Consider the following 25,839-nt stretch of genomic DNA (forward strand, 5'->3'; position numbering starts at 1 on the left):
TAAAATAGTTGATATTTTTGTTTATTGTATGTTCTATTTATCGATGTTATTGATCCGCTTCAGATGACAATGAATCAGAAGCCTGAGCGGAAATTGAGACCCAAAACGCCCGTTCCAGCCAACCAGGATGAGCTCTTTGACTTTGATAGGCCTGAATACGAAATTTCTCCTTTCAGAAAGCTCAATATCCTACCGAGAACTACCATCCCAGTTACCGGTTATCAATTAGATGAACCTGGGGACACCGAAGATCAAGCGCTAGCTCGTAAAAGGTTAAGAAGCAAGGGCATGGCAATCGAAGTCAAGACACATATTCTGGATAAACTCGAGCCAAGCCCGAATGACCTCTCCTTAGATCCCTTAGAAGACGACTTGTACTTGACATTCCACAAGAAGATGCAGAAACAGGAAACTCGGATGCTAAACCAAGACAGACTCCAATCTGAGGGCGAGGCGGAGCGTTTGGGAGTGATATACGAAGAGCTGGGAACCAACAATTGGGTCAAATCACTAACAAAAACTACAGTTATCAAAAACCCCGACGATCTGCATGAACTGGAGTTAAAAAGAGATTTAACAAGGGAAATCATAGGCCAGATGCTTGAAAAGTTCAAAGATATGAAAACCAGGGCAATGCTTCTACCACGCAGCGGGAAGCATAGCCGTCCTTTAGGTGTTAGCAGACGTATAGACGCGTACAAGCCGCCAGAAAACGCATTCTGTATAAATGCCTCTTCAGACGAGGAAGAAGAGTTCCTGACATTACCGGAGCTCAAAAAGCATCGTCTCGAGGCCCGAAGAAAACGGTACGGGGGCCCGGTTGTTGTCCAGTTTCGAAAGAGTCAGACTACAAATTACAAATATGCAATAGTTGCGGAGCCCTTACAATCAGCGTATATCGTCAAATGTTCAAAAGAAGAAAAAGAGATTTGGTCAAGGGAGGCAGGATCCCTTCCAGCCAAAATTGAACATTATGCACCCTTTCCTAAACAATGCTACTCTGCTAAATCTGCTACTAGGTCGACGAGCCAGGGCCCTAAAGATCAAGTGATCTTGAAAGCGGAGGCCTCTTCGCCAGTCAAGAAGACACCATCAAAGAGGAGATCATCCCAACCCTCTCCAAAAAAGACGCGAAAAAGGACTAAAACACACGTACGGGGCCATTTAGATAAAACGCTCTCTGAACATTGACGCGAAAAAACAATATCATTCGACGAACCCAACTTTTTCAATTGTTATCCACTGAAATGTAATGGTTATACCATTTCTTGCATTCAAACTCAGATGGCGAAAACCCGAAAACCAATTTGTTTTTCTTGGGCTCAGCAGGCTGGCTCTTCAGTTCATCTTCTTCAGCCGTGTCAACTGTAGCAACGGCTTCATCTGATACCCCATACTTTTCGCAGAGAAACGCTCTTAACTCAAACAGACACGCGTGTGAGATTATCAAGTTTGATACGTCTTCGTTGTCGACTTCGTCCAAAGAGTCCTGGACTTCGTCCTCTATGGATTCTCCCAGCTCCTCAATCTTTACATCGAACAAGCGAATAAGCGTACACACCTCAAGCATGTTTTCATAAGTCAAGGTGCTAAAGTTATTGCAAAGCAGTAAAATTTGATCCTTGGGAAAAGACCTTGGATCTTCATTTAAGTAAGATACAAGAGTCTTGGTCACGGACTTGAGAAATCTTGTATTTGCGGGACTGCAAGAAGTAATTAACTCTTGCATACCTCGTAAAAACATGCTATTACAGGGCAATCCGTTTTCTTGAAGCCATTTTGAGTGTTCCAAGCCCATTTTTACGCCGGAACTCAGATTGCTAAACAGCATGGAACTGGTTTTCATTGTGATGCTCTCAAGCGCTGTCATGGCAAGCTTCTTTGTCTCAGCGTAAGGAGAAACTGTTAAGGCGATTATGGTGGCAGTACTGTATGAGGGATTGGCATACCCTAGGCTGAGAGTAAGGAAAATGAAGTCCAAAGCAATGCATGATCCCCTTGCGTCTTCTAGAAAGGCAATTTTGAGTATTCTTTTCAAATAACGCGAAGATATCGCGGAACATATGGTATCATTAGGTTTTTCAAAACCCAGCGACCTGCTTCTGTTTATCCTGGAGGGAGTGCGCACTGTGGGTCGGGCCAATTTAAATGACTTGTGCTCCTCGAGTTCAAAAAACTCGTGCAAACAACGTATCATCACCAAGTTCAAGTCAAGTAGCCCAGAGGAAAACTCTCTGTCAATCACTGTTAAAACGTGCCGAGAATTGAATAGTTTAGGGAATGAGGCGGCAACCTTCAATAAGCATCTTAGAGCAGTCTTCCTTATAACAAATGGAATCTCAATCTTAGTGAAAACTAGTAAGCACTTTGTGACATATTCAAATATGGGCTCCCTCGTTTTCAAGTTTGGAAAGTTTTCCTTTGTATTTTCAAATGGGCAAGATCTTGCAAAGCCTGCAGCAAGGTAAAGTAGTTTTTGTATTTTTCCATCAGCGGTAACTGCACTTGGATTTTTTGATGCTAAGTTGATGTAGGGAGAAAGCTGTGCGAGGCAACTTGAGCAAGCTTTCGACACCCTGGACTCGTCACCCCGATGTTTAACTATAGACCAACACAGGGGCAAGGCTTCCTCAAGTTCCAGTGGGGTCATTCTTGGGAGTTTGCCGAGCACAGTTGTCTCTAAGTCAACTAGAAACTTAGTTTTGAAGTAAAATAACTTAGGAAAGCTATTTTTCAATACTTTTAGGATGTAATACTGCAAGTTCGACCTTTGAGGTGTTAATAAGTAGGGGTAAAGGGTAGCGATGTGGTCTTTTGTGACAAATGCGTGATCGCTTGATGAAATAATCGATAGTAGCCGAAAAGTATTGAGCTCGGCATCTTTATGAGTTTCAAGGTTGTCGTCAGACTCGGCTGCGTAGTGCACGTTGATGGCATCATCGACTACTTTTCCTGTGATGACGTGAGCAGATTCCATAATGTTTGTTAATACATTAGGCTCATGAAAAGCCTTATTAAGAACAAAATCATTCAGGAAGACACTAAACAACTCTGCAAAGCTTTCCTCCAAACCAACAATGGCAGAAATAACATGTGTTATTTCTTTAGCTTTACTATTTTGCTCTTCTGGGCTAGTTTCGAGTCCGCTCAAAATCAGGAACCACCTTTCAAGCAAGGCAGATTGAGCCCTCTCGACTATGCTATCCTCTTCATCTTCTGTTCTTTTCAAAATTCTTGCCGCGACATATGACTTCGTGCTGAGATTTTCACAGTTGTCATAAATCTCGATATTTAGCTTGAGAATGTGTTTTCTGATTGAAGCACTGTCATCATTGAAATTGATGTTGATGAGATGGTAAAATTCAGTGTATTGTGAAAGGCTCAGAAGATCAAGGATTGCGGTTTTCACAGAAGGAGAAGAATCCTTTAAGCGCTGCTCGATTACGAGTTTGATAGAATCGTCGGCGAGTAAGCTGGGATCTTTAGATATCAAAGGTGTTAAACACTTGATGGCTCCCGACCTCAACTTAACTTTCTGCTTGTCAAGCAATGACAAAATAAGTTTAACGTAGGGATTAAACAAGTTAATCAACTCAAACAAATGCAAAGTTGCGAAATAACTCAATTGAGCATTTTCATGGGGTTTTACTTCATTATCAAAGTTATTATCGGCCTGCAAAATTAACGGTTTTTGTAGCAGTGATGTGACTTCCATGGTAGTACGTTCCTTCCAATCACTATCAGAAGAATCAAAGTCTCCTAATGCAACAAGGAAGGCAATTTGTCTATCCCAAAAGCTCTGTGTTTGCGCTGTCCAATTCCCGTTAGGAACCATGGAAATGACGCAATTTCTAAAAGCATCCATGGCTCTGTCTAGTAACTCTGGATTGTTGTGTATGCGAAAGATAGTTAATTCATCAGAAGGGCTCTGTAGACGTATGTTTTGAATGCCGCTCCCGATATGTGAAATAGCCTGTAGTATTGAAGATTCTTTTGTCGAACTAGTTTGCTGTGAGGGACTAAAAGCGAAAAGGAGCTTTTTGGTCAAAGATGCAAGCAATAATTCTGCAACACTCCAGTTAGGCCGAGCAACCATTGAAACGAGATCTTGCACGTAATTATCCAAGATAAACTTTTTTGAAGCGTTTCCTGAGAAACACTTGTTGAGAACGGAATTGTTGATGTGTTCGACAAGAGTGGATAAAAGTTCTTGCTGCTCTTTGAATAGCGATAGAAAATTTTCCACACTTTCTTCGTCCCATTGACTTGCTTGACTTCGCAGTTTTGCGGAGTTTATAGTTTGTAACATGGAAACAAGAGTGAAAAAGAGGTGAGTAGCATAGAAGGAATGGTCAACTCTCTTTAGTTTTTTCAAGACTCTGTTGTTTGGAAGGAACTCTAACCTAAAGAGGAGCTCGTCAATGATAAAGAGCTGCTGTGATGGAAGGCTTTGGAAAATAGATATCAAGCCTTCTGAACTCTCAACTTTGAGACTCTCTAGCCATGTCGCTGATCCAGACGTTCCGGCTAAAGTTGTTGGAGAAAATGTTAGCAAGTCGGCTAACAAATAAACTATCCTCGTAATTAACCCTTCTTCTTGCATTGGTTTTTTTTGAATGTACGACGACAGCAAAGATAGTAACGTTTTCAACTGAATACAGTCTTCGTTGCTGGCTTTGAGGCTGGTCTCGCTCTCTGCAAGTTTGTCGTTAATCCTCGATAAAAACGAAATAGCAGAAATAATGTAGCGCTCGAGATAAAGACGCTTCTCACTGACGTCGAGCAGAAAAATCATGAATATGGAGAAAGAACACTTGAAAGCTATGCGGTTAAATGAACGAGCATCTCCTTCTCGTAGAATAACATCAACGCTATCTGAGCAGACGTTCAGAATCCTTCCCAATGTCTTAACATCCAATATTTTAGATACATCCGACATAGACGAAACGTTTTTCAGGATTATGAAAATCCTTTCGGCGCTTGTTTCCGACAGGACGTAGTTTGGACCTAACTTTGTCCAGAAAAGTTGATTCGCGGTATCTGCTTCAGAATCTTCCCTTCCAATGTAAGCCATAAGGTCCTTAAGATCGTTTATGTGCTGCAACCCCAAGGCTGACTGGTTTAGTGAGAACTCCTCAAAACCGGTCTTGAGCTTCTTAGGTGTTAGTCTGAGTTCCACGTCCCCATACTCGCTGCCTGTGGTCTCACTGCGTTTCAGACTTGAAGTCTCTTCATCAACATCGGACATTTCATCGTCAGAGTGCAACCTCTTCAAACTCGATAGACATTCGGTGTTTAGAAACTGTTTCGCCTTCTCTGATAGCCCATCGAACAGGTTGAGAACAGGACCCGTTGGTGACGGCTGCACCGAGTTTAGCTCTCTGAAACGAATATTGAGCTTTCCGTTCTTGCCCAGTGGTGTGAATACCTTTTTTTCTGCCTTGCTGTGATCCTGCAATGTTTCGCTGAAAGCATCTTCGCTTAAAGCGGGGTACAGTTCCAGCGAAGACCGCAGCAGCTTGACTAAACCATCCTTTGGTATAAGATGGTTGAGCGGCTGAAATTCCAGACACTCGACCAAGCGTTTAGGTATGTTGGTACCGTCCCCAGGAAAAGAAGCCATTTTAGCCGCCTTCAAAGAAATTTCTTCCTAACGTTAAGTGACTATATGTTGCACCGGGCTGTGCTAAGATCTAATGTTTGCCGTCCTGCCTCCGTGTTTTCTCGATGTGGAAGATGCGAAACAACGGTTCTTCACGCGTATACGCTTTTACCCCTCTTGGTCTGTGGAGTTCGAGAGATCAATTATGCTTTATTAGTATTTTATCAATCTTTTGTCAACAAAAATAATGTGTTTCCGGGAGGGTATACATGAACACACATGTCCCGTAAACTCTCTATTAACTTGGTCTATGAAGCTAAAAACTATGTTATAGCTAACAAGCCACCAGGTGTATTTTGTCAGCCTCCTGACCGTAATGTGTGGTACAATGCACAATACAAAGAGCCACCGATCTTACTGGAACTACTGAAGTCTCAAGCTTCAACTCGTGCTGCTGAGTGGCGGCCAGTGCATAGGTTAGACACTAATGTTACTGGAGGGGTTTTAGTAGCCAAAAACAAGAATGCAGCGGCGATGTTTTCACGACATCTAAAAAAGGGCGGCAATCATGGTTATAAGCTAACGCGAAGATACGTCGCGCTTGTAGAAGGAAACACGGCAGAACTGCCTGACACAGGCGTGATTAGTGAGAACGGGAGACTAAGCAAGTTCAAGAAAGCAGGCCTGCATGTGCTGGTGCTGCAGCTCTGTACTGGCAAAAAACATCAAATTAGACAGCAGCTTTCTCAATGCTTGAAGCTTCCTATTTTAAACGATTTAAAGTACGGCGGCCGCCAGATCACTGGCGCTGGGCGCCAGATTGCACTCCATTCGGCGCTCATCCAAGCCCAAGTGGGAGTTCAGGAGCAGATCCATCTGGTCCCTGTGATGGAGAAGTGGAGAAATTTGTGGTCAACATACGTAGATGAAGAAGGCCATTTCTGCCCGCAGATACGGCGTGTTTTGACGGAGAACTGGGGTTAAGATGCGTGTGCGATGAAGCAAGCCATTAATCTTTCAAGGAGGAGCGCATTCATCTCCTGATCCAAACTGATGGCCATGACAAAACTGCGAACATCTTCGCGCTCGAGCCCAAAAATAGATGTGAACTTCAAGCGCTCCAGAAATTTTAGAATGTTTTCTTCGCCCTCTAATCGCAACCAGTTCTTCTGCTCGTCATCCAGGGGCACGCGGGGAGGGCCCATTGTGGTGTCATTGGGGAAGACAGCATGGCGTAGCGTCAAGAAAAGATCGGACACTCGCGAAACACTCACCAGCTTTGTTCTCACGAAGTTATAGAACAAATTGCGTAGGGTCCTGTTGACTAGCGATCGTCGTGCCGTCAACGCCTGACAGTATTTGCAGAATGCATAGAGAAGCGGTTTGCGCCGTTCGAAGGCAGTGAAGCATTTTACGAAAGTAAAAACGTATCGGTGGAGGAATGGCTTGGAATTTGTGGGGGGCTGCTGATTACTTTCTGAGCTCGCAGAGGCCCTGAACGACGCCAACCTCTGGCGCCAACTCTGTGAATTTTTCTCATTTGGCGCTTTCGGAAGCGCTGAAGCTGGGCGCGCCAATGACCTTGCGACCTTGTTTACTAATTCGAGCACTAGTGAAGGGTCAGCAATGCTATGCAAGATTCTGTCGCACAACAGATCTTCGAAAAGGGACCGCATGAATGTTTTCTGTAGCTGAGACTCGCTCTCTAAAAGTGAGCATATGTAATTAGAAACACGATCGCGGTCGTAGTCCGGGTCGAGCAGTGCCTTTGCCCGAGCCTCATCGCACCAATTGTCTCGCTCAGCGCGTCGTACAGCACGTAGGTGTTGGGTTAGCAACAGAGGTATATCGTCGAGCAGCAACAGCTCCCATTCAATCGTATGCTCTTCAAAGTGGCTGAGCAGGCGATCGATGATGAAGTATAACTCGCACAGGAACTCAGGGTCCGTCGACGGGATCTTGGGTCCAAACCACGAACAAACGAAATTCTTGAAAACCAGTGCAAAAAAAGCATGGGCCGCCAGCTTGGCACCGTCGCAAGCTTCCAATTGTACGTGTATTTGTTTAGGGTACACCGAGCAGCACAATTCTCGGAGGTACTCCAGGGTATCTTTCTCAAAAGCTGATAGAAACCTTGTCTTGCCGGGCTCGTTCAGGCTTTGATCCCCTCGACTCTTCACCTTGCGGTGGAACCTCGAAACCAAGCTTGAATTGGCATTGTATAGGATAGCAGGCATCCGAACGTTCTACCGGGCGCACGCCTCCACGTCCTCTTGCCAGTTTGTTTAGTTAATTTCTATGATATAGTAATTGGAAAACGAAGCTTTATCTTCGAGGTGCACGGTCGGCAAGATGGATGATGAGTTGGCCTCAAAAGACTTATCTGCACACGTCGTAGTCGCCTTAGAGGATCCGTCCCACATACATTACAAAGACCTTTGGCTTGAGAGCTCAACTGGTGCCGAGCAGTGCGTTCTTGAGCTTTTCAGTTTCGGTAAGGTGAAAGATGCTGGGGCGGAGTTGCGAGCAATGCTGACAACGGCTATGTGGCAAAAACTGCAACGACTTACCATGCTGACTTTGAGTTGCCAAGAGCGGGTCCTCAGCTATGAGCGAATCCGCGATGAGTGCGCGCTGGGAGCGTGCGGCGAAGCAGAGCAGCTGGTTATGAGCCTTGGCAGCCTCGCAGAGTTTAGTATAGACCAGGTCAAGCAACTGGTGGTCGTGCAAAAGTGTCGTGACTGTCGCGATGTTTATAACGGCGAGCGGGCGCTGATCGTGGTGGGCTCGCCCGTGGCGTCCGGCCAAGAAATCTTGCACGACCTGCAGAGATGGCAACGCAAGCTTGGCAACGACATGCTGTGAAGAGAAATAAATAAAAGGCTATAAATATGTGTGTGGTTTTCCTAGTAATGCGAGGCCTTGTCAGGGCGGCCGCCCTCTACTGTGCACGAAGGAGAATTCATTCCTTGTCCTCCTTCCCCGCGTTCCACAGTGCCTTGACAAGGCCGGTGATACCGTTCTCCTCGGTCTCGAGTTTGTAGATCCCGAAGCCGCCAACTAGCGACCCCAGCGTCAACAGGTACATTGCATAGTTGTGGTTCTTGCCGTACACACGCTTGGGGATGTAGTCGATGATACACGACTGGAAGCCCACGTAGCCGTGCGCAAGCAGCACCGAGCACAGCAGCGAGTCGGCAACCACGCTCAGGCCCGCGCCGCAGGCCAGCCCGCTTCCCACAAGCGGGACTAGCGCCACTGCTGTGAAACGCTCAAAGTCCCAGTGCATAGACCCGTGTAGCTTGTCAGGGGGCGGCGTGTAAGTTGGATCGTTCACATCGCCCTTGACTCCGCCTGGGGTTGGGGGCAACGTTGGCAAGAAAGGAATGGTTAGCGACCTCTTGCTGGTGCTGTGCAGCGCTCTCATGGCCGCACTCATGGCCGCACTCCTCGCCATTAAACCTCTGGAAAACATCTTTGTGACTTGTTCTTAGCTTCTAGACCTGCTATGCTGAGCGGTTCTCCTGCCTTGGTAATTTTCGACTGTTGGTACGATCTTAAGGACTGATATATATGTGCTATGTTATATGATACTGGTTTCGGGCTCCTTGTCCCGGCTCCCTCTATCGCCCAGGTTCGGATCCGATATCTCATCCTTTTTCACGTGATATCATCGGATAAAGTCGTATATCACGTGATCTATGTTCCCGGATTAATCCGATGATATTGTCGCTATTGACGTATAGTTTTCTACGAGAGATGGCCGGGAGCATCTGGACTTCGAAGATTTAGTAATTCTGGTTAGAAAGAACCTGGCAGATGGCTTATAAGAAGTACCTGCAAGACTTGAGACGTGCGGAATAGACTCTGAGACTTGCACCTCAGCATGCTACGCAATCTGCTATTTGGTACACGGTTCAGCAGGCCGCTGGCTACGGCTGCATCGTCAACACGAACATCCGTGTTACGCAATGGGCTAACAGTGGCGACAGAGCACATTCCCAATACTTCGAGCGCGACGGTGGGCATCTTCGTGGACGCAGGCTCGAGAGCAGAGAATACGCGAAACAACGGGACTGCGCACTTCCTCGAGCATCTCGCATTTAAGGGCACCAAGAACAGGACGCAGGTGGGCATCGAGTTGGAGATTGAGAACATTGGGTCGCATCTCAACGCATACACGTCGCGCGAGAATACGGTTTATTACGCCAAAACGCTGACGCAGAACATTCCAAACGCTGTGGACGTGCTCAGCGACATCTTGACGCGGTCCGTGCTGGACGCGCGGGCGATCGAGCGGGAGCGCGACGTGATCATCCGGGAGAGCGAGGAGGTCGACAAAATGTACGACGAAGTGGTTTTTGACCACCTGCATGCCATCACTTACAAGGATCAGCCTCTGGGCCGCACAATCCTGGGCCCTATTGAAAACATCAAAACGATCCAGCGTCGTGACCTCCAGGACTACATCTCCAAGAACTACAAAGGTGACCGCATGGTCCTGGCCGGCGCAGGCGCTGTCGACCACGAAAAACTGGTCGAGTACGCCGACAAGTACTTCGGCCACATCCCAAAGTCCGAGTCGCCTGTTCCTTTGGGCTCTCCAAGAGGTCCGCTGCCCGTCTTTTATGGCAACGAAATGAATATCCAAGAGGACACTTTGCCCACTACCCACATTGCTCTGGCTGTTGAGGGTGTTTCGTGGTCTGCTCCAGACTACTTTACTGCTTTGGCCACTCAGGCAATCGTGGGCAACTGGGACAGAGCGTTGGGCACTGGCACAAACTCGCCCTCACCGTTGGCCGTCAGCGCTTCCAATAACGGCACCCTGGCGAATTCTTACATGTCGTTCTCCACTTCGTATGCTGACTCGGGCCTGTGGGGCATGTACATTGTCATCGATTCAAAGGAGCACAACGCAAAGCTTATCATCGATGAGGTTCTAAAAGACTGGCAGAGAATCAAGTCCGGCAACATTAGCGACGAAGAAGTCATGCGTGCGAAGTCGCAGCTAAAAGCCTCCCTTCTATTGTCATTAGATGGCTCAACAGCTATTGTCGAGGACATAGGTCGCCAGATAGTGACCACTGGAAAGCGCCTCTCCCCCGAGGAGGTCTTCGAGCAGGTAGATCGCATTACAAAAGATGATATCATTACCTGGGCCAATTACCGTCTTAAGGACAAGCCTGTTTCAATTGTTGCGTTGGGCAACACTAAAACAGTCCCCGCTTTGAAAGAAATTGAGCAAGGCCTAAACGCCTAGCCGGCTTCTCTTTACATGTAGATAATTATATTATGCATTTATTCATTCCTCCTTCGTCTGTAAACTGTCGGTTAGCTCGTCATCCTTGCTGTTCCCGTTATTACCAAACACATCACCGTCCTCATCTTCCTCCTCCTGGTCTAAGTCTCTAAAAACACTCTCCTTTGGAAATCTCTTCATAATCTCAGGACGGTCGAAAAGAGGCCCTATCTTTGAAATCCATCTTCTCCTCTTATCTAGCAATGATTTGAGACTAGAGCTGGCGGCCTGCTGATGGGCTGCTTGAATTGCAGCTTGGGATGTCGAGTTCAAGGCAGAAGCCGAAGCTTGCTGCTTCTTTTTCTTGTTTTTGGGAACCCGAATCCGCTTGATGTATGCCTGATCAACCTGTTTGTCAAGGTCGTCCAGGATGGATGCGTATTCTTGCCATGCCAGCTGACGTTCCACTAGGGGTATGAGTATCGCTTTCCTTTTCATATTTTTCTTTGTAACCTGCTTCAATTCACTCTGTAGTTCACGCAGCTCCGCGCTTATCTCGTCGTCCTCCCGTCCAGCTAACCAGTCTGGGTCTTCTCCGTAGGTGCTGTCTTCGTCTCTCGGAAGATTCATATAGATCCCAACGTATTTCAGTTCCCTTTTTAAACGTTCTTCGAAAGTGGGGTAGTCAAGGCTAACACTGCTGGCATTCCATCCTTGTTGTTGAGGTATAGCGCTAGTTGACGATGTGTTTTGGTTTTTGTTGTCATCCATCTCGCTTGATGGGGTGAGGGCGGATGAGTTGGGATTTGGAGTGAAAGTTTTGGATTCCTCATCAGGTAAAGACTCACCATCGTTTTCTTCTTTCGTACCACTATTTCCATCTGCTGGAAGCTCATCTTTCAAAATAGCAGAAAGAAGCCTCGACACAAGTGGGCCGCATGATACCTCTTCAGTGTCTAGCACATCGTCAGATAAGTCACCACTTGATTTTCTGGGAAGGATGCTTGATGGATCGTTCAACGGAGGCGGCGACAAGTTGGCTATGTTTTGATTGTTGTCCTCTTTGGCCCACGTCTCGGTGTATAATGGTCCTAGCTTTGGGATAACGTATGGAGTAACTTCGGGGTCGTATGCTCTCTCCACCGAAACGTTAGGCGGTATTATATACTTATTCTTCAGGAATTTGACATCATCGTCATTTAGGTCCCGGAAAAAGCTGTCAACGGAAGTAAGGAATGTTGTGTATTGGATTTGGTTCGTTGGTTTTGGCCTCGAGAAATCCATATCAGGTAGTTCGCCTGGCATAAATTCTTTTAAGTCACTCGTTGGGTAGCTAGAAACACCGTACTTCTTTTTCAGAAACTCCTCTCCCGTGCTTTCGAGGCCCTTGTTGGTGAATAGCCCGAGCGTCACGGCAGCTGCAGGAAGCGTCTGCGAGACAACAAACTCCGACTTTGGGTTTTTCACGGACGGGTCACTTTCAATGCGATCTATTTCTGTTTTCGACTTTTTGTCCACATGGGACGTCTCTTCCTGTTCTTTCTCGGGTGGAACAGTCTTTTCAGAGTGTTTACGAACCTCCTGGTCCTCTCTCTCCTCCTCCTCATCTTCAATCTTCAGGGACCTTTTGCGCGTGGTCTGCCTCTTGGGAGCATCGTTAGCTTCTTCGTCGCTTGTTGGAGCTTCTGGTGCTACCGGTTCGGCACTGGGAGACGGCTGTGAAGTTTCCGGGCCCTTCTGCGGCACAGGCGTAGCTTCTATTGCTTCTTTGATTTTTGCAACTGTAGTGCGATCGCTGGCTAGGATTCTTTCTAATGTTGTCTCCAGCTTCTCTAGGCTGCCCCGAAGATTCGTAAGCGCCGGAGCACCTGGCAGCGTCCGCACATGCTTACCGTTTAAAAGTCCTATGTCACGTTCGAATGTAAGGTCTAGTGTCTTCAAAATTGATGTTAAAAGTCTTGAGGGCTCGTGCGCCAGCTCATCCTCGAGATTTTCGTCTTTGATTCCCTTACCTCTTCTCGCAGCCCGCGACATAATTGACAGGGAAAAGAGTGCCCACTAATATTGGCCTTTGTGAGAGGGTTTTGAAGCGCAATCAAACACCGTCTGGAGGGCTCTCTTGTCGTTATATTTCGCCAAGTTACCTCTCCATACGATGGCTTCTCCATTAGGTTTTCATCAAATGAATTTTGGAAACGTCAAAAGTGTTGATGTCATATATCACGAGAGTTCGAATTGTGGGAGATTGAAAAATTTGGCAATGAGATTCCTTGATCAATTCTCGTAAGCGTGCGAGAACCACTGACACACATAGCACTCGTGGCATCATGAGATGTGGAATACCACTAATGATACGCTCTGCGTTAATCTGCAGGAATTCTGTAACGAATAGTGCAGTGAAGACTGGCTCAATCGCAACAGAACTTTACCTAGAACCCTCAAAATGGAGAGCATTGAAACCCGAACAAATCTTCTCACTGTACCAGGAAAGAGTCGTAAGACTTGGGAGTGAGTACAAGCCGTGTAAGGAGGAGCTAGACGCGCTTTTGTCCACCGCCGAGACGACTGGCGTGTCTCCAAAAACAATTAGGAACATTTACTACGGCGGTGAGCAAGCTGCATACGACGCAACTGGCGCCAACATTGAGGATGACTTCAAGCCCTCTCCTTTCATGTTTGACGACCTCCCCTCGCAAGCGCAGGCGCTAGTGCAGCAGCACCGGGAGCAGCGTTTCTACAACCGTCTGGCTGCCTACGAGCTGCCAAAGCTGGTTCAGTATCGCCAAGAATACAAAAGGCCCTCTCAAAAAACACACCCGGTCACCTATCGGTACACGACATACATCGGCGAGGAGCATCCCAATTCACGCAAGGTTGTAGTCAGTCTCAAGACCCAGCAGCTCGGTCTGAACGACAAAGAAGTGCACAAGTTCCGTCTTCTGGCGCGTACGCGTTATGACCACACCACAGACATCTTCAAGATGTCCTCTGACAGGTACCCCGAGGCGGCACAGAACGCACGCTACTTGAGTGACAAGCTGCAGGCGTTGATCAAAGAAGCAAAGGACACTTCGGACGACTTTTCGGACGTGCCTCTGGACACTAGACACACGACTGCCCGGAACCTACGCAGGAAGACCCGTGGATACAAATTCCCAGAGGAGTGGAAGAGACCCCAGGACGCTCCCAAGGAAATGGTCAACGTGGCCGAGCTTATCCAGAAGACCCTGTGAGCGCGTGGGCAGCCCTGTAAATAGATCTATGTAACGAAAACCGTTCTCCACAGCGATAGTTGTTTTTTTCTAAAAACTGAAAACTAAAACATTTAGATACAATTAATACAGAGAATGGAACTGAATGAGCGTAGCAGGCTCCATTCGGCTGCGCAACCGCGAGGCCGCACAGGCTCCTGCGTTGTGATGTTCTCGTCGCACCCGGCCCGGCCTAGGTCCTAGCGCTTCACGAGGAGCTGTGCTTGTCCTTCTTCTTGTCCTTCTTCTTCTTCTTCTTCTTCTTTTCGGAGCTGCCGCCGTTGCCCTCGTCCTCGTGGGGGCGCTTCTCCTTGGGTGGCTCGAACTCGTTCAGCTCCGTCTGCAGGTAGTCTGGGATGGGCACGGGCGCGGAGCTGGGCGCGTCCTGCGAGGGCGCGACCCCGTTCTTCTTGTCCTCCAGGTACTTGAGCTTCTCGAGGTGGTAGTTCTGGAGCTCCACGTTGTACGCCTGCTTCCACTTGTCCTTCTCGACGTCGCTCATCTCCTTCCACTTCTTGGAAATCTCCTGCGTGATCTCGGTCGACGAGAGCGGCGGCAAGCCGGCCTTCTGCCGCTCCTCGCGCAGCGCCTGGCGCACGTACGCGGAGTACGCGAAGAACACCGTCAGCGGCTTCTTGGGCGCGTTGGGGTCGCGCTCCGCGCGCTTGCGCGCGGGCGCCTTCACAGGCGACGCGATGCTCGCGATCACCTCCTTGTCGTCCTCCAGCGGGTTCGTCAACTCCGAGCTCACCACCTGCACTTGATTCGTCGCTGACGTAAGCTTCTGCAGTGCTTCTGTCAGCGTGGTGAAAGCCTCCAGTTTCTCATCTTCGTCTTCGCCCACCGCGTTGTAGAAGTCGATGATACTCGACGCCGTCTGGTTCGCCGACTTCGATAGTTCGAACAGCGAAGACACCAGCTGCTTGTGTTAGTACGCCGGTCTGTTATAACAACAACAAAAAAATAACGCCCGCGGTGACTGCGCCAGTGCCAAACCCGCTACATACCGTATCCTTAGCGGTCCTGAGTTTAATAGATGGTTCCGACATCACGTGGAATCTCTTTTATGCTTTTCGTTCCGAAGGACTGCGTTTCTGTCCTTCTGTTTGTCTCTTTACCGGTGTAACGCTCCTTCTAAAGTTTGGCAAGTACCAGCTCAGTTCCTGCCTGGTTGGCCCCACCGGCCTCTGCCTAGCGAAAATTTTTCTGCCTGTGGATCACGGTGGGGGCGGCCCCAGCAGGCGGGATAGTGGGTCATGTTATACGTCGATTGTCCGGCGCCAGGCGCAGGCGCGTAGTAGAACAGCACGATGATTCGCGGATTGATCCGCTTAAGCGCGTGTTTCATGGCTGTTTTGTATAACACATTTTGGGCGGGTGACTCGGCTCCGCGGCTCCATGTCAACTGAGCCACGCGACCCGCCAGTATATTTTCGTATGGGGTGACTGTTAGATATCTGGCAATGCGACGCGCACGTACCATGTGATTATGATAGCATTTTCGTGGACGGCACTGATCAGTTGTGATGGAGCACGGGACCGGGGGCCTGTTCTCCCTATCAGTTCGTATTTCGCTAGTGTTCGTTAAGTTCCAAGGGTGTGGAAGAGTCTTCCCCCTGCTTATTCTATGGTCTCGCAGCGCGTTTTTTTTTCCTTGTTATTAGCCATAACCTATTAACAGTTTATCTCTTTTCCTATAGAAAAAATATATAGATGTTGCTTATTCAGCAGCTCAGAAGTGGTATCTGAAGAACTTGTTCTCAAAGTCCGTGTGGTCCTTGAAACCGTTGATGATACCTACCTTCTCGCCCTCGGGCGTCAACTCGCCGTACTTCTGGTTTCTGGTGCGGTTTCTCCTCCACATCAGCGCGTAGTAGACTATGCACAGGAACATCATGCCCCCGTAGGACGCAATCAGACCCTTCATACCTGTGATGTACTTTGGCGCCTCCTTGGCGTAGAAGATCTTGGCACCGATAATGTTGCCCGCGGTGTACATCAGGAACCACATGATCTTGGAGGTGGAGATCTTGGAGGAACCCGCGACAGTGACGTTCAGCAGGACCCAACACATGATCACGGGCCCGCCGATGATGTACAGCAGCCAGCAGCAGCCGACCAGCGCCCACTTGTGACTTAGAGGAATCAGGTGGATCCCGATGAGACCCGCGAGAGTAGGAATACATAGCACGAACAGCAGGATCACACGAATGTTCTTCTTGGTGAAAAGCGCCAGCACGCCTGCGGCAAACACGCACACAAGCTCAATGGCACCGGTAGGTAGCTGCAGAAGAGTTGCGTTCAGACCTGAGAATCCAAAACCTTTGATTAGCGAGGAGATAAAGTTGGAGGTACCGCCGTTAACGACACCGCAGCCAAGACCAATGAGCGCCAGGATAATGGTGTTGGGGTCGCGCAGGGCCTCGAGCGCTTGCTGTGGCTTGAGTTTGGTGTCCTTAATACCCATCTGATTCTTCGACACACGCTCCACGACCTTCAGCTTCTCCTCGTGGGTCAGGAACCGTGCGTTGGCAGGAGAGTCTGGCGCCATGTACAAGAACACAAAGCCCCAAACAAAGTTGATTAGTCCGATGACCAAGAAAATCAGCTTCCATGGCTTCAGAGTGGTGCTGGTAGAGTGGCCCAGGCCGTATGCCAGCAAGGCCCCGACCATGGTGGCCACACCGTTCATACTCAAAAACGTGCACATTCTGAAGGGTTGCTCCTGCTTGTTGTAGAACATGCTGCACATCATCATGTTGGAGGGAGAGATGGAAGCCTCCATGAGTCCCAAAATAAAACGCAGTGCCATCATTCCCGAATAGCTCTTCGCGCCGATGTGTGCGATCAGCAAAATCGCCCACACGATCAGCGCGCACCCGGTGTACTTGGCCACGGGAAGTTTCTGGATCACCCAGTTGGCCGGGATCGAGCCCACGAGGTAGCCCACATTGAAGATGGCTGCGATGTTCGAATATTCGTTGCCTTTCAAATGCAAGTCTGCGTTCATCGAGTACGCGGACGCGTAGTTAAGCGAAAGCTTGTCCAAAAACTGTAGCATGTAGGTCACACACAGGACGGGCAGCAGCCACCTGTCGATCTTGCGCCGGATAGGCGCGTACTCCCTGTCGTCTGTCTCGCGGTCCTCGAGCAGCAGCTCCTGGAACAGGTCCGCGCCCACCGCGTGCTCCGCAGCGATATCGAGCTGGCCCTTGCCAGTGTTGTGGGTCGAGGAGCTCTGGATGTCCAGCATCTCGCCGGCCTCGACCTGAATGCGTTCTTTGGTGTCGTCTTTTTTCTCGTGCACACTCATCTTGTGTGATGCTTTTGAGTTGGGGATCCTCTACACGTACCACTCAAAAGACCGGCAAGTGCCCTGTTTAAGTACACCGCCTGCTGGCCTGGGCGTTCTTCCTGGGCAGGGTTTGTTGGACCAGCCTGGCGGCTCATTATCATGCCGACTGCCCTTAGCTCTTTTCCGATCTTAATTATGATCTTCGGGAAAGATTACGTTCTGTAAGGGCAAGGGTCATTTTCCGTTATCTCTCTGCCGTATCTCGTCCCGTGGCAAGAACACCTGCTGCCAAGGAGACTAGGGCCCGCTCGCGGCTGGCGAGCTGCAGCACATGCATCGTCACTGGAACGTGCGGAGCTATTTGCATTGTCTGAGGGTCTAGAGATAAGCCCTTGAGGGGAAGCGCAAACCACAGATAGGCGAAGGAACAACAGGCAACGTGAAAGCAGCAGAGTCGCGAGCGGAAGATAAACTGGGACTAGCAAACGCGTCTCGTAGGACCAAATCACGAGATAAGGCGGTCATAGAATAGCGCCTGTTCGCTCATGCAACTGCCTTGCCTGTTGAGACCCGGATTTTTTATCTTTGGTGGAGAAGATAAGAGAGACCTGGCCAAGAGGCTCGATAAGGCACGTGATTTATCAAAACTCAGGTCGCGTGATTTTGAGTGTTTTTGTACTCGGCAAAATTCTTCATCACGTGCATATACGTCCATGGTGACTGAGGGTTTTTAAGGTATAACCCACAAGGTACTTTGGTTCCAACGGCTCTGCAGGCCAGCAAGGTAGCGGGTAGCCAGCGTAACTCATCATCTGAGCTTGGCTTTGACCACGCACTCTGCGTGGAATGACTTGCATGAGTGCACATAACGGAAGGTAAGAGCTCTTCTTGCATTGTCTCAGAAACACAAACTGCAGCTCTACGATGCTCGCAGCAGAAGCGTACGCGGGCTTGGCCAAGCGAGAACAATGCTCTACGAGCAACGAGTTTGACGGGCGGGAAGGCCTGCGCGTCGGCGCCCTGTTCGTGATCATGGCGTCGTCCGCGCTGGGTGCGTTCTTCCCTATCATGGCGTCGAATTACAGCGCGGTGAGCCTGCCGGACTGGTGCTTTTTCGTGGCCAAGTTCTTTGGCTCGGGCGTCATCATCGCGACGGGCTTTGTGCATTTGCTGCAGCCGGCCAACGAGGCGTTGACGGACCCGTGCCTGACTGGCACGTTCCAGGACTACCCGTGGGCGTTCGGAATCTGTCTCATGTCGCTGTATGCGATTTTCTTGGTGGAGATTGTGACGCACCACATGCTCTCGCGCGTGGCGCCGGCCTATTCTGCCACGGAAGCCCGCGCGCACAGCGGTTCCGACGCAACCTGCATGGACGACGAGCTCCGGCTTTCAGAGCTGCAGGACCTGCGCTCCAAGCCACAAGAGATGTCGAAGCCGGGATCCGATGGCGACGCCGTCTACCAAGAAGCTCACCGCGTGCTCAGCGCATCCAGCAGCACGGTCACGGAGGGCTTTCTCAGTCAGGTTGTGACTGTGTTCATCCTTGAGTTCGGCGTCATCTTCCACTCTGTTTTTATCGGTCTCTCGCTCGCGGTGTCTGGCAGCGAGTTTATCACGCTCTTCATTGTTCTGATCTTCCATCAGATGTTCGAGGGTCTCGGTCTGGGCACCAGAATCGCAGAAATTTCGTGGCCGGCTAACAAAAGATACACGCCCTGGATCCTAGCGCTCGGGTTCAGTATATCTACGCCCATCGCCATCGCCATCGGCTTGGGCGTCAGGCATTCGCTTTCCACAAACTCAAGGTCGGGACTCATCGCCAATGGCTGTTTTGACGCCATTTCATCAGGTATTCTGATTTACACCGGGCTGGTCGAGCTAATGGCCCACGAGTTCATTTTTTCCAGCCAGTTCAAGGGTCCTGGCGGTCTCAAAAAGATGCTTTTCGCCTTCACAATGATGTGCGCCGGCTCTGGACTGATGGCGCTTCTCGGCAGATGGGCTTAGGTGTCTTCGCATTGGGCGAGCTGTATACAGGCGCGCTAAAAAAAGTCCCGTCGCTTATCGACGGGGTGTGTATAATAGTTGAAACCGTTCTTTCTTCGCTTAGGATCGTTGGGTGCAACCGGTTTGGCTGGATGCGTGCACATCCGGCAGCTAACCACTCTCGTCGCGGCCGCTTTCTTTTAATTTGAGGTGTGTCACCTGCTTTGGATTGGTGTCCGCATGCATTGTCTTATGACAGGACAAGGAAGCTAAGCTAACAATAAATGAGGGCTGAGATTAGAGCCTAACCATAGCTCCTTCCAGCATTACGCAAGTATTATTGGCGCCAGCTGGCGAGCCTTGTGCTTCAGCGATCAAGTGTCGCTCGTTCTCGAAGACCTCATCAGTTAATACCAACAGCTCGAACTCAAAAACTTTAATTTGGCTACGACACGTCCTCGGTGCCAGAGAAACCCAAGGCAGCGCCAGAGTATAAACTTAACTCGTACCCAACTTGTTCTGGCTACACTGGAGGATCTGTCTTTTCCTAGCAACTTACTGAGAGAGGCCGATGAGCGGATCTTATCGTAAAGCGAAGCATCAGGCAGCTGGACATGATGGTAACTTCACGGATGAGGGCGAGAGCCTATTCTTCAAACCTACAACAGCTCAAGAGGTTGAATTTTACCAGGATATTCAGCGTAGATATACAGATAGCACCTCAGAAGACCTCAAGCTTGATGCATGGATGCCTGTTTTCTTGGGAACCCTCGAGCTTGGAGTGACAGGGAGGGCACGCGAGTCCGATGACAGCGAGGTTCAATCAGCTATCACTGCACATGCGAATCTGACCCAGGTCGAACCCGAGCTCGTTCCCCCCAATAAGCCCATCATTGTACTTGAGAACCTTTTGCGTGGTTACAGAACACCGAATATTCTCGATGTCAAGCTGGGGAAGACGTTACACGATGAGTTTGCCTCAGAAGACAAGAAACTGCGTCTCAGAAAGGTCAGCCAGGAAACAACCTCAGGAAGCTTAGGACTCAGAATATGTGGTATGAAAATTCAAGAGAGCGCTGCGGCATCAACGCTCGACGACTGTACCTATGCCCGTGAAAGTGATGGATATATCTCCATTAATAAGTTCTACGGACGTGAGCTCAATGTCAATAACGTGAAGGATGGTTTCAAGCTCTTTTTTGATAGCAATAGCCTAAGTTGTGATCGCAGAAAAGCTCTTACTGAGACTTTCCTGCAGCGAATCCAGCTCCTATACAACACTCTGTTAGAAGAGGAAGTGCGAATGATATCCGCTAGCCTTCTACTCGTGTATGAAGCCGACTCCGATCGCTGGGACGAGCTCCAGGATGAAGACACCCTTCTACGTACTGATTTTTTCCAGGACTTTAGCGATGATGAGGAAGAAGAAGAGCCCACCGCACCACTGAGTTCACTCTCATTGATTGATTTTGCTCACTCTAAAGTGACCAAAGGTCAAGGGTACGACGAGAATGTAATTTGTGGTGTCGAGTCCCTTATAGATATATTCGATGAGATGCGTCTTCCTTCCAACTAAGGTACTGCACGCAGATTTAAATCAAAATTAACCGCTCAAGACCCGAGCGAGCGACATGGCCATCTGTGCGGGTTCTTGGTACCTTCAATCGCCCCTGGAGCATCCGTTGCGGAGCGCGATGGCAGAAACAACCCAAATTTGTCGGAAAGATCTCAAATGCTGCCATCATGGCTTTTGAAGCACCTCGCCCTTGACTGACGAAACTATTGGTGGGTTTTCAGGCCTTTATCTTAAACACAAGATAAGAACCAGCGGTTTCACTAGATCAGTCTTTTCCAGGGTGCTCCTAACTAAGCCTTCCTCTCACTTTCGGCGGCTTTTTAGCCGGCTTAGTCCTCACAGACGCAAAGTTAAAATATAAACCACCCTTATTGGCTAGGAGTATGGTATATGGTCCAGCTCTTGGCTACATTTCATAGTGCAGTAGAAATAAATTCGGGACCCTTCCCTGGAGTTTATTGCACGCATACAGTCTGGCTAAATTTACATACCATTTAAAGATACACCTTACGCATTGAAACAGACAAGCTAAGCTCCAGTTAAGAGCGCATATTATTTGCTATGTTTGTACACAATTAATCCTTAATCTTTACAATCTTACCAATGGCAATAGTGGTACCCTGGTCTCTCAGTGTGAATCTACCTAGCTGTGGGTAATCCTGGTAAGTCTCAACACAAACCGGTTCCTCAGTCTCCAAAAGCGCAATGATCTTCATACCCTTCTTAGCGAAAGCAGGAGGCTTCTTAGATCTACGGTTGGTGCCCTTTTCTAGCTTATGCAACAACTTGGAGATAGTGACTTCTTCGATAGCAGTGTGAACGTGCATGACACATGAGAAACCAGCAGATATGATAGATTTCAGTTCAACTATGACAATTTCAGCAATGAATTTGGTAACGTTCTTCACAGGGTTCTTAGGAGATGTTAGGACGAAACCTGGAGAAATATCTTCCTCCTCAACACCCTTGATTTTCAATCTGACTTGCTCACCACAAACAGCCATGTCAACCTCGGCCTCAGTCTCGTTGTAGATATTGACAATTTCAACTGGGATTCTGTTTGGCATCAACAGTGTGCTGGTGTTCTTCTTGATGTGGCCCGAGGCAATTTTACCCTCGACGATAGTACCCAAGTCCTTCATTTTAGACGCGATTGGCAGCATGAAAGGAGCATTAATGCGGCGGTCCACGTGAGTCATGTTATCCAGGTACTCAAGCAGAGCAGGGCCCTTGTACCAAGGGCAGTCCTTTGGATTGACACGTTCCTTCAAACCGGCGCCAGTGTAACCAGATACAGGCATGAAAATTACTTCTTGCTTAATGTTGTATCCAATGGCCTTCAAGAAAGTAGAAATGTTCTTGACACAGAGGTCGTAACGCTCCTTGTCCCAACCGACAGTGGGGTCGTCCATTTTGTTGACAACTACGATCATTTTGTTGACACCCTGTGTCTTCGCCAATAGAGCATGCTCTCTGGTTTGACCGCCCTTCTCGAAACCTGTTTCATATTCACCCTTTCTTGCGGAGATCACAAGAATACCGACGTCAGCTTGGGACGCACCACCAATCATTTCAGAAACATACATCTTGTGGCCAGGAGCATCCAAGATGGTGTATCTTCTCTTTTCTGTCTCGAAGTAAGCTCTTCCAACCTCGATGGTCTTACCGTCATTTCTCTCTTCCTTGTTTGTGTCCATGACCCACGACAGATACCAGCCTTGTCTACCAGCATCCTTGGCCTCTCTCTCATATTTCTCAACGGTTCTTTTGTCCACAGAGCCCGTTAGGTATAGAAGGTTACCGCCCATGGTTGATTTACCAGCGTCGACATGGCCCATAAAAATAATAGACATGTGGTCCTTGCCGCCGAACATATCGTTGACAATCTCTTCGTCAATTTCATCCTCTTGTTCTTTGATGATGGCGTCTGCGGAACTAGCCTGGGCAGTGGAGGCATTCGCGGTCTCCTCTTCCTTCTTGGCTGGTTTCTCTTCGCTAATTTTGAGCTGCTCAACCTTTGGCAAAGCAGTCTCGCTATCTTTGGTGGCCTCTTCGCCAGCATTGTCAGCAGCTGGACCAGTTGACTCTTGGGTGTTGTCTTCAGCGGATTGCTCCTCTTTCTTAGGTTCTTCCTTTTTTGGCTCTTCTTTCTTGACAACCTCGGGCTTCTTAGTGGCACCAACTAATTTGATGCCAGAGCTGGAGGCAAGCTTCAGGGTTTTCTTGGGCTTTGGAGCAGGCGCAGAAGGAGAAGCGGCGGCCGCAGTAGAAGCTGCAGGGGTGTTGAGACCTGTGCTCTTCTGGTTCTGGAAGTCCTGCAAAGTCATGCCCTGAGACTGCTGTGCTTGCTGTTCAAAAGGCTGGTAAGCTTGCTGTTGGTTGTAGGCCTGGTAGCCGCCATAGCCGGCGTTGTTGTTGTTTCTGTATCCTCCACGGTTACCCTTGAATCCGCCGCGACCACCTTGGTTGTAGCCCTGGTAGCCCTGGTTGTAGCCTTGGTAGCCTTGGTATCCTTGGGCGTTCTGGTCGTAGCCCTGGTATGCTTGTGCGTTTGGGTCGTACGCTTGATATCCGCCTGCTTGCTGCTGCTGCTGCTGCTGGCCGTACGCCTGATAGTATTGCTGATAGTTGCCTGCTGGTTGCTGGTAGCCGGGCTGCTGTCCCGCGTTTTGATAGTAGCGGTTGTACAGCCCTTGCTGTTGGTCTTGAGACTGGTCTTGGCCTTGCTGAGACATTTTGGAGCTGTTTTACTTGACCAGATGAGCTTAACGAAATCGGCTACAAATTGAAGGACTTGGTTTCCACTAAAAATTTTTCAGAAATATGAAGTGCTCTGTACCATCGTCTAGAATTATATTGGCATATGTTTACTGGCGCGTTAGAAGCTCTCGCGAAAAAGACGGTTAAAATCGAGTAATCAGAGTTTTGACCATTTAAGCCCAAATATAAACCGATTGAGGTCCATACTTCACACCGGGCGTCCTAGTTTCCATTAGGCTGTTTTTTTTGAGGTTTATCTGATTGCAATGCTCAAGAAAATCAAGCTGTTGAATTAATCCATCAACACGAGAACTTAAAATGGTAAAATAAGCCAAAAGGCATGAGTGATGCTGTTAGTCTGGGTATTACAATACGAATGTGCTTAACATTGTGGTTGAATTGCGGGCAACTGCAACATTGTGTGGGTACGGTCGAAAGTCCATAACCAAGTAGTACGAGTTTTCATCAATTTAGCTAATTGATTGTTATCTTCTAAGAAAAACTCATAAAAATAATTTTGAGATGGTTTCGGCACAAGGCGCTTACAAACAGAGGCTTTAGCCTGTCGTACTTGTGGCACTACCAAATCTACTAGTTAATTCCTCTAATTTTGCAACGACTACAGGGCCTTACAAGGTCCGATTTTGTTGCTAAGCTCATTCGTATGCATCATATTCCTACATTCAAACAGATGCCACCTAATGTGGTCGGCTGTTTACATAATCTATTTGAAGTCCAGCGTTTCTTAGATGGAAGTTGGTGGGTTAGGGTTCTCTTCGAAAACAAGTTCTTCATCTGGAACGTCCTCTATCACAATTCTTCTCCTAGGTTGGTGCTGGCTGCTTTCGTCGAGAATCTTGGGGGTTTTGATTTGTAGCAAACCGTTGGCGTAAGTTGCTTTTATTTCTTCATCTTTAATTCTAGGAACGACGGGGAATTTGACTGACCTCTCAAACTTTCCACCCTTCAACTCAGAAATACGCAAAAACTTGTCATTGACGTCGATTTTTCTGTCCAGGCTGCCCTTGATGAGCAGCTCGTGCGATGATGGGTGGTAGTCGATTTTGAAAGACTTCGAGTTAGCACCTGGAAGCGCGAGGACAACAACGTAGGCTTCTGGAGTGTCGTAAACGTTAACCTCGGGCGAGAAGGGCAAGTCTAGGCGCACCTGAGGCTTTGAGACCTGTAGAGGTTCTGGGATTGGCGAGGAGGCGCCTGAGCGTGGTGCTTGTTTCTGCTCAGCGTCCGTTGCCTCGCCCGCAACTTCGGCGCCATTCTCCTCCGCAGATTCCGCCTCTGCCTGTTCCAGAACCTCGTCTGCGAGCGCCTGCGCCAGAGGCTGAGCAGCGATCTGTGGGACTTCTGCAGCCTCCTGATCTTGTTCCAGTTGGTCAGGCAGCTCTGCCTCTTCCGGTTCGTTGTGTTCGGAGGACTGCTGGGCCATGAAAGCCCTTAGTATAGCGGGTAGTACATCTGGTTGGGGTCCGTAGCCGCCGCGACCTCCCACAACATACGGACTTTCGTACTCGTTTTCGTCGTAGTAGCGAGGACGGTAATAGGTAGTCTGTGGTCTTTCGGCGTAGTAGTATGGCGATTGCACATATGGATTACCGTAAGCACCACGTGTTCTTGGGCGCACGTAGTTGCTGTGGTGTGGGCGTCTTCTGGCATTGCTCCGATCTTGCTGGCTGGATAGTGCCTCTAAAATATCATATATCGAAACAGTGGGTTGAGTAAAGCTCATGATGAAAGGGTCTGATCTGGTTGCTTTGGGCTCAAACAGCTGGAGTATTAAGTCCGTAGATAGAGTGACAGAAAATCATCTCAACGAGTCAGCAATACCACTCAACCCTTCTTTATATACTCCGGCTCGATTCGAACCCCTTTTGCTAGAAAAATCGGGAATCTTCTTAGCTCAGCGACAGTTTATTGCAATGAGTTATTTAATGAGTTAATAAATGAGTTAGAGATCATAGCACAGTACACATCGACAAATCAAGTGGAGAACATACGACGCCTCCTTGAGGTGTTTTGAAACGTCTGCCTTAACGCGCGGCCAAGTACCCGTCGGGTTTGGCTGTCATTTACAGAGGGAATAAGAAAGTTGCCAGGGTTGTTGGTTCT

At 48.6% G+C, this 25,839-nt stretch overlaps 15 protein-coding genes across 15 annotated transcripts; 7 read left to right on the forward strand and 8 right to left on the reverse strand.

Moving 5' to 3' along the window:
* Window positions 1-63: 63 nt before the first annotated feature.
* SAS4 (Sas4p) lies at window positions 64-1,191 on the forward strand (the record flags this gene model as incomplete). Its single annotated transcript, XM_002554541.1, has 1 exon — window positions 64-1,191. The coding sequence occupies one exon, from the start codon at window positions 64-66 to the stop codon at window positions 1,189-1,191; it is 1,128 nt and encodes a 375-aa protein (XP_002554587.1).
* Window positions 1,192-1,228: 37 nt separating this feature from the next.
* Window positions 1,229-5,623, reverse strand: SCC2 (cohesin-loading factor complex subunit SCC2; the record flags this gene model as incomplete). The annotated part of the gene is made up of 1 exon (XM_002554542.1): window positions 1,229-5,623. The coding sequence occupies one exon, from the start codon at window positions 5,621-5,623 to the stop codon at window positions 1,229-1,231; it is 4,395 nt and encodes a 1,464-aa protein (XP_002554588.1).
* Window positions 5,624-5,881: 258 nt separating this feature from the next.
* Window positions 5,882-6,586, forward strand: PUS5 (pseudouridine synthase PUS5; the record flags this gene model as incomplete). Its single annotated transcript, XM_002554543.1, has 1 exon — window positions 5,882-6,586. The coding sequence occupies one exon, from the start codon at window positions 5,882-5,884 to the stop codon at window positions 6,584-6,586; it is 705 nt and encodes a 234-aa protein (XP_002554589.1).
* On the reverse strand, window positions 6,583-7,839 carry NVJ3 (Nvj3p; the record flags this gene model as incomplete). Its single annotated transcript, XM_002554544.1, has 1 exon — window positions 6,583-7,839. The coding sequence occupies one exon, from the start codon at window positions 7,837-7,839 to the stop codon at window positions 6,583-6,585; it is 1,257 nt and encodes a 418-aa protein (XP_002554590.1).
* A 115-nt stretch (window positions 7,840-7,954) lies between these two features.
* Window positions 7,955-8,467, forward strand: CSN9 (Csn9p; the record flags this gene model as incomplete). Its single annotated transcript, XM_002554545.1, has 1 exon — window positions 7,955-8,467. One exon carries the CDS (start codon window positions 7,955-7,957, stop codon window positions 8,465-8,467), a length of 513 nt encoding a protein of 170 aa, XP_002554591.1.
* Window positions 8,468-8,564: 97 nt separating this feature from the next.
* KLTH0F08932g (CybS family protein) lies at window positions 8,565-9,077 on the reverse strand (the record flags this gene model as incomplete). The annotated part of the gene is made up of 1 exon (XM_002554546.1): window positions 8,565-9,077. The coding sequence occupies one exon, from the start codon at window positions 9,075-9,077 to the stop codon at window positions 8,565-8,567; it is 513 nt and encodes a 170-aa protein (XP_002554592.1).
* A 411-nt stretch (window positions 9,078-9,488) lies between these two features.
* On the forward strand, window positions 9,489-10,865 carry MAS1 (mitochondrial processing peptidase; the record flags this gene model as incomplete). Its single annotated transcript, XM_002554547.1, has 1 exon — window positions 9,489-10,865. One exon carries the CDS (start codon window positions 9,489-9,491, stop codon window positions 10,863-10,865), a length of 1,377 nt encoding a protein of 458 aa, XP_002554593.1.
* Window positions 10,866-10,907: 42 nt separating this feature from the next.
* On the reverse strand, window positions 10,908-12,878 carry NGG1 (histone acetyltransferase NGG1; the record flags this gene model as incomplete). The annotated part of the gene is made up of 1 exon (XM_002554548.1): window positions 10,908-12,878. The coding sequence occupies one exon, from the start codon at window positions 12,876-12,878 to the stop codon at window positions 10,908-10,910; it is 1,971 nt and encodes a 656-aa protein (XP_002554594.1).
* Window positions 12,879-13,171: 293 nt separating this feature from the next.
* Window positions 13,172-14,077, forward strand: RSM24 (mitochondrial 37S ribosomal protein mS35; the record flags this gene model as incomplete). Its single annotated transcript, XM_002554549.1, has 1 exon — window positions 13,172-14,077. The coding sequence occupies one exon, from the start codon at window positions 13,172-13,174 to the stop codon at window positions 14,075-14,077; it is 906 nt and encodes a 301-aa protein (XP_002554595.1).
* A 226-nt stretch (window positions 14,078-14,303) lies between these two features.
* On the reverse strand, window positions 14,304-15,144 carry HMO1 (Hmo1p; the record flags this gene model as incomplete). The annotated part of the gene is made up of 2 exons (XM_002554550.1): window positions 14,304-15,014; window positions 15,103-15,144. 2 exons carry the CDS (start codon window positions 15,142-15,144, stop codon window positions 14,304-14,306), a joined length of 753 nt encoding a protein of 250 aa, XP_002554596.1.
* A 683-nt stretch (window positions 15,145-15,827) lies between these two features.
* Window positions 15,828-17,408, reverse strand: KLTH0F09042g (KLTH0F09042p; the record flags this gene model as incomplete). Its single annotated transcript, XM_002554551.1, has 1 exon — window positions 15,828-17,408. One exon carries the CDS (start codon window positions 17,406-17,408, stop codon window positions 15,828-15,830), a length of 1,581 nt encoding a protein of 526 aa, XP_002554597.1.
* Window positions 17,409-18,314: 906 nt separating this feature from the next.
* Window positions 18,315-19,400, forward strand: ZRT2 (low-affinity Zn(2+) transporter ZRT2; the record flags this gene model as incomplete). Its single annotated transcript, XM_002554552.1, has 1 exon — window positions 18,315-19,400. One exon carries the CDS (start codon window positions 18,315-18,317, stop codon window positions 19,398-19,400), a length of 1,086 nt encoding a protein of 361 aa, XP_002554598.1.
* A 550-nt stretch (window positions 19,401-19,950) lies between these two features.
* Window positions 19,951-20,955, forward strand: ARG82 (inositol polyphosphate multikinase; the record flags this gene model as incomplete). Its single annotated transcript, XM_002554553.1, has 1 exon — window positions 19,951-20,955. One exon carries the CDS (start codon window positions 19,951-19,953, stop codon window positions 20,953-20,955), a length of 1,005 nt encoding a protein of 334 aa, XP_002554599.1.
* A 575-nt stretch (window positions 20,956-21,530) lies between these two features.
* Window positions 21,531-23,690, reverse strand: SUP35 (translation termination factor GTPase eRF3; the record flags this gene model as incomplete). The annotated part of the gene is made up of 1 exon (XM_002554554.1): window positions 21,531-23,690. The coding sequence occupies one exon, from the start codon at window positions 23,688-23,690 to the stop codon at window positions 21,531-21,533; it is 2,160 nt and encodes a 719-aa protein (XP_002554600.1).
* A 770-nt stretch (window positions 23,691-24,460) lies between these two features.
* Window positions 24,461-25,459, reverse strand: HSP42 (heat shock protein HSP42; the record flags this gene model as incomplete). The annotated part of the gene is made up of 1 exon (XM_002554555.1): window positions 24,461-25,459. The coding sequence occupies one exon, from the start codon at window positions 25,457-25,459 to the stop codon at window positions 24,461-24,463; it is 999 nt and encodes a 332-aa protein (XP_002554601.1).
* Between the last annotated feature and the right edge of the window lie 380 nt (window positions 25,460-25,839).

Source organism: Lachancea thermotolerans (assembly GCF_000142805.1).
Source record: "Lachancea thermotolerans CBS 6340 chromosome F complete sequence".
Classification (NCBI taxonomy): Eukaryota; Fungi; Ascomycota; class Saccharomycetes; order Saccharomycetales; family Saccharomycetaceae; genus Lachancea; species Lachancea thermotolerans.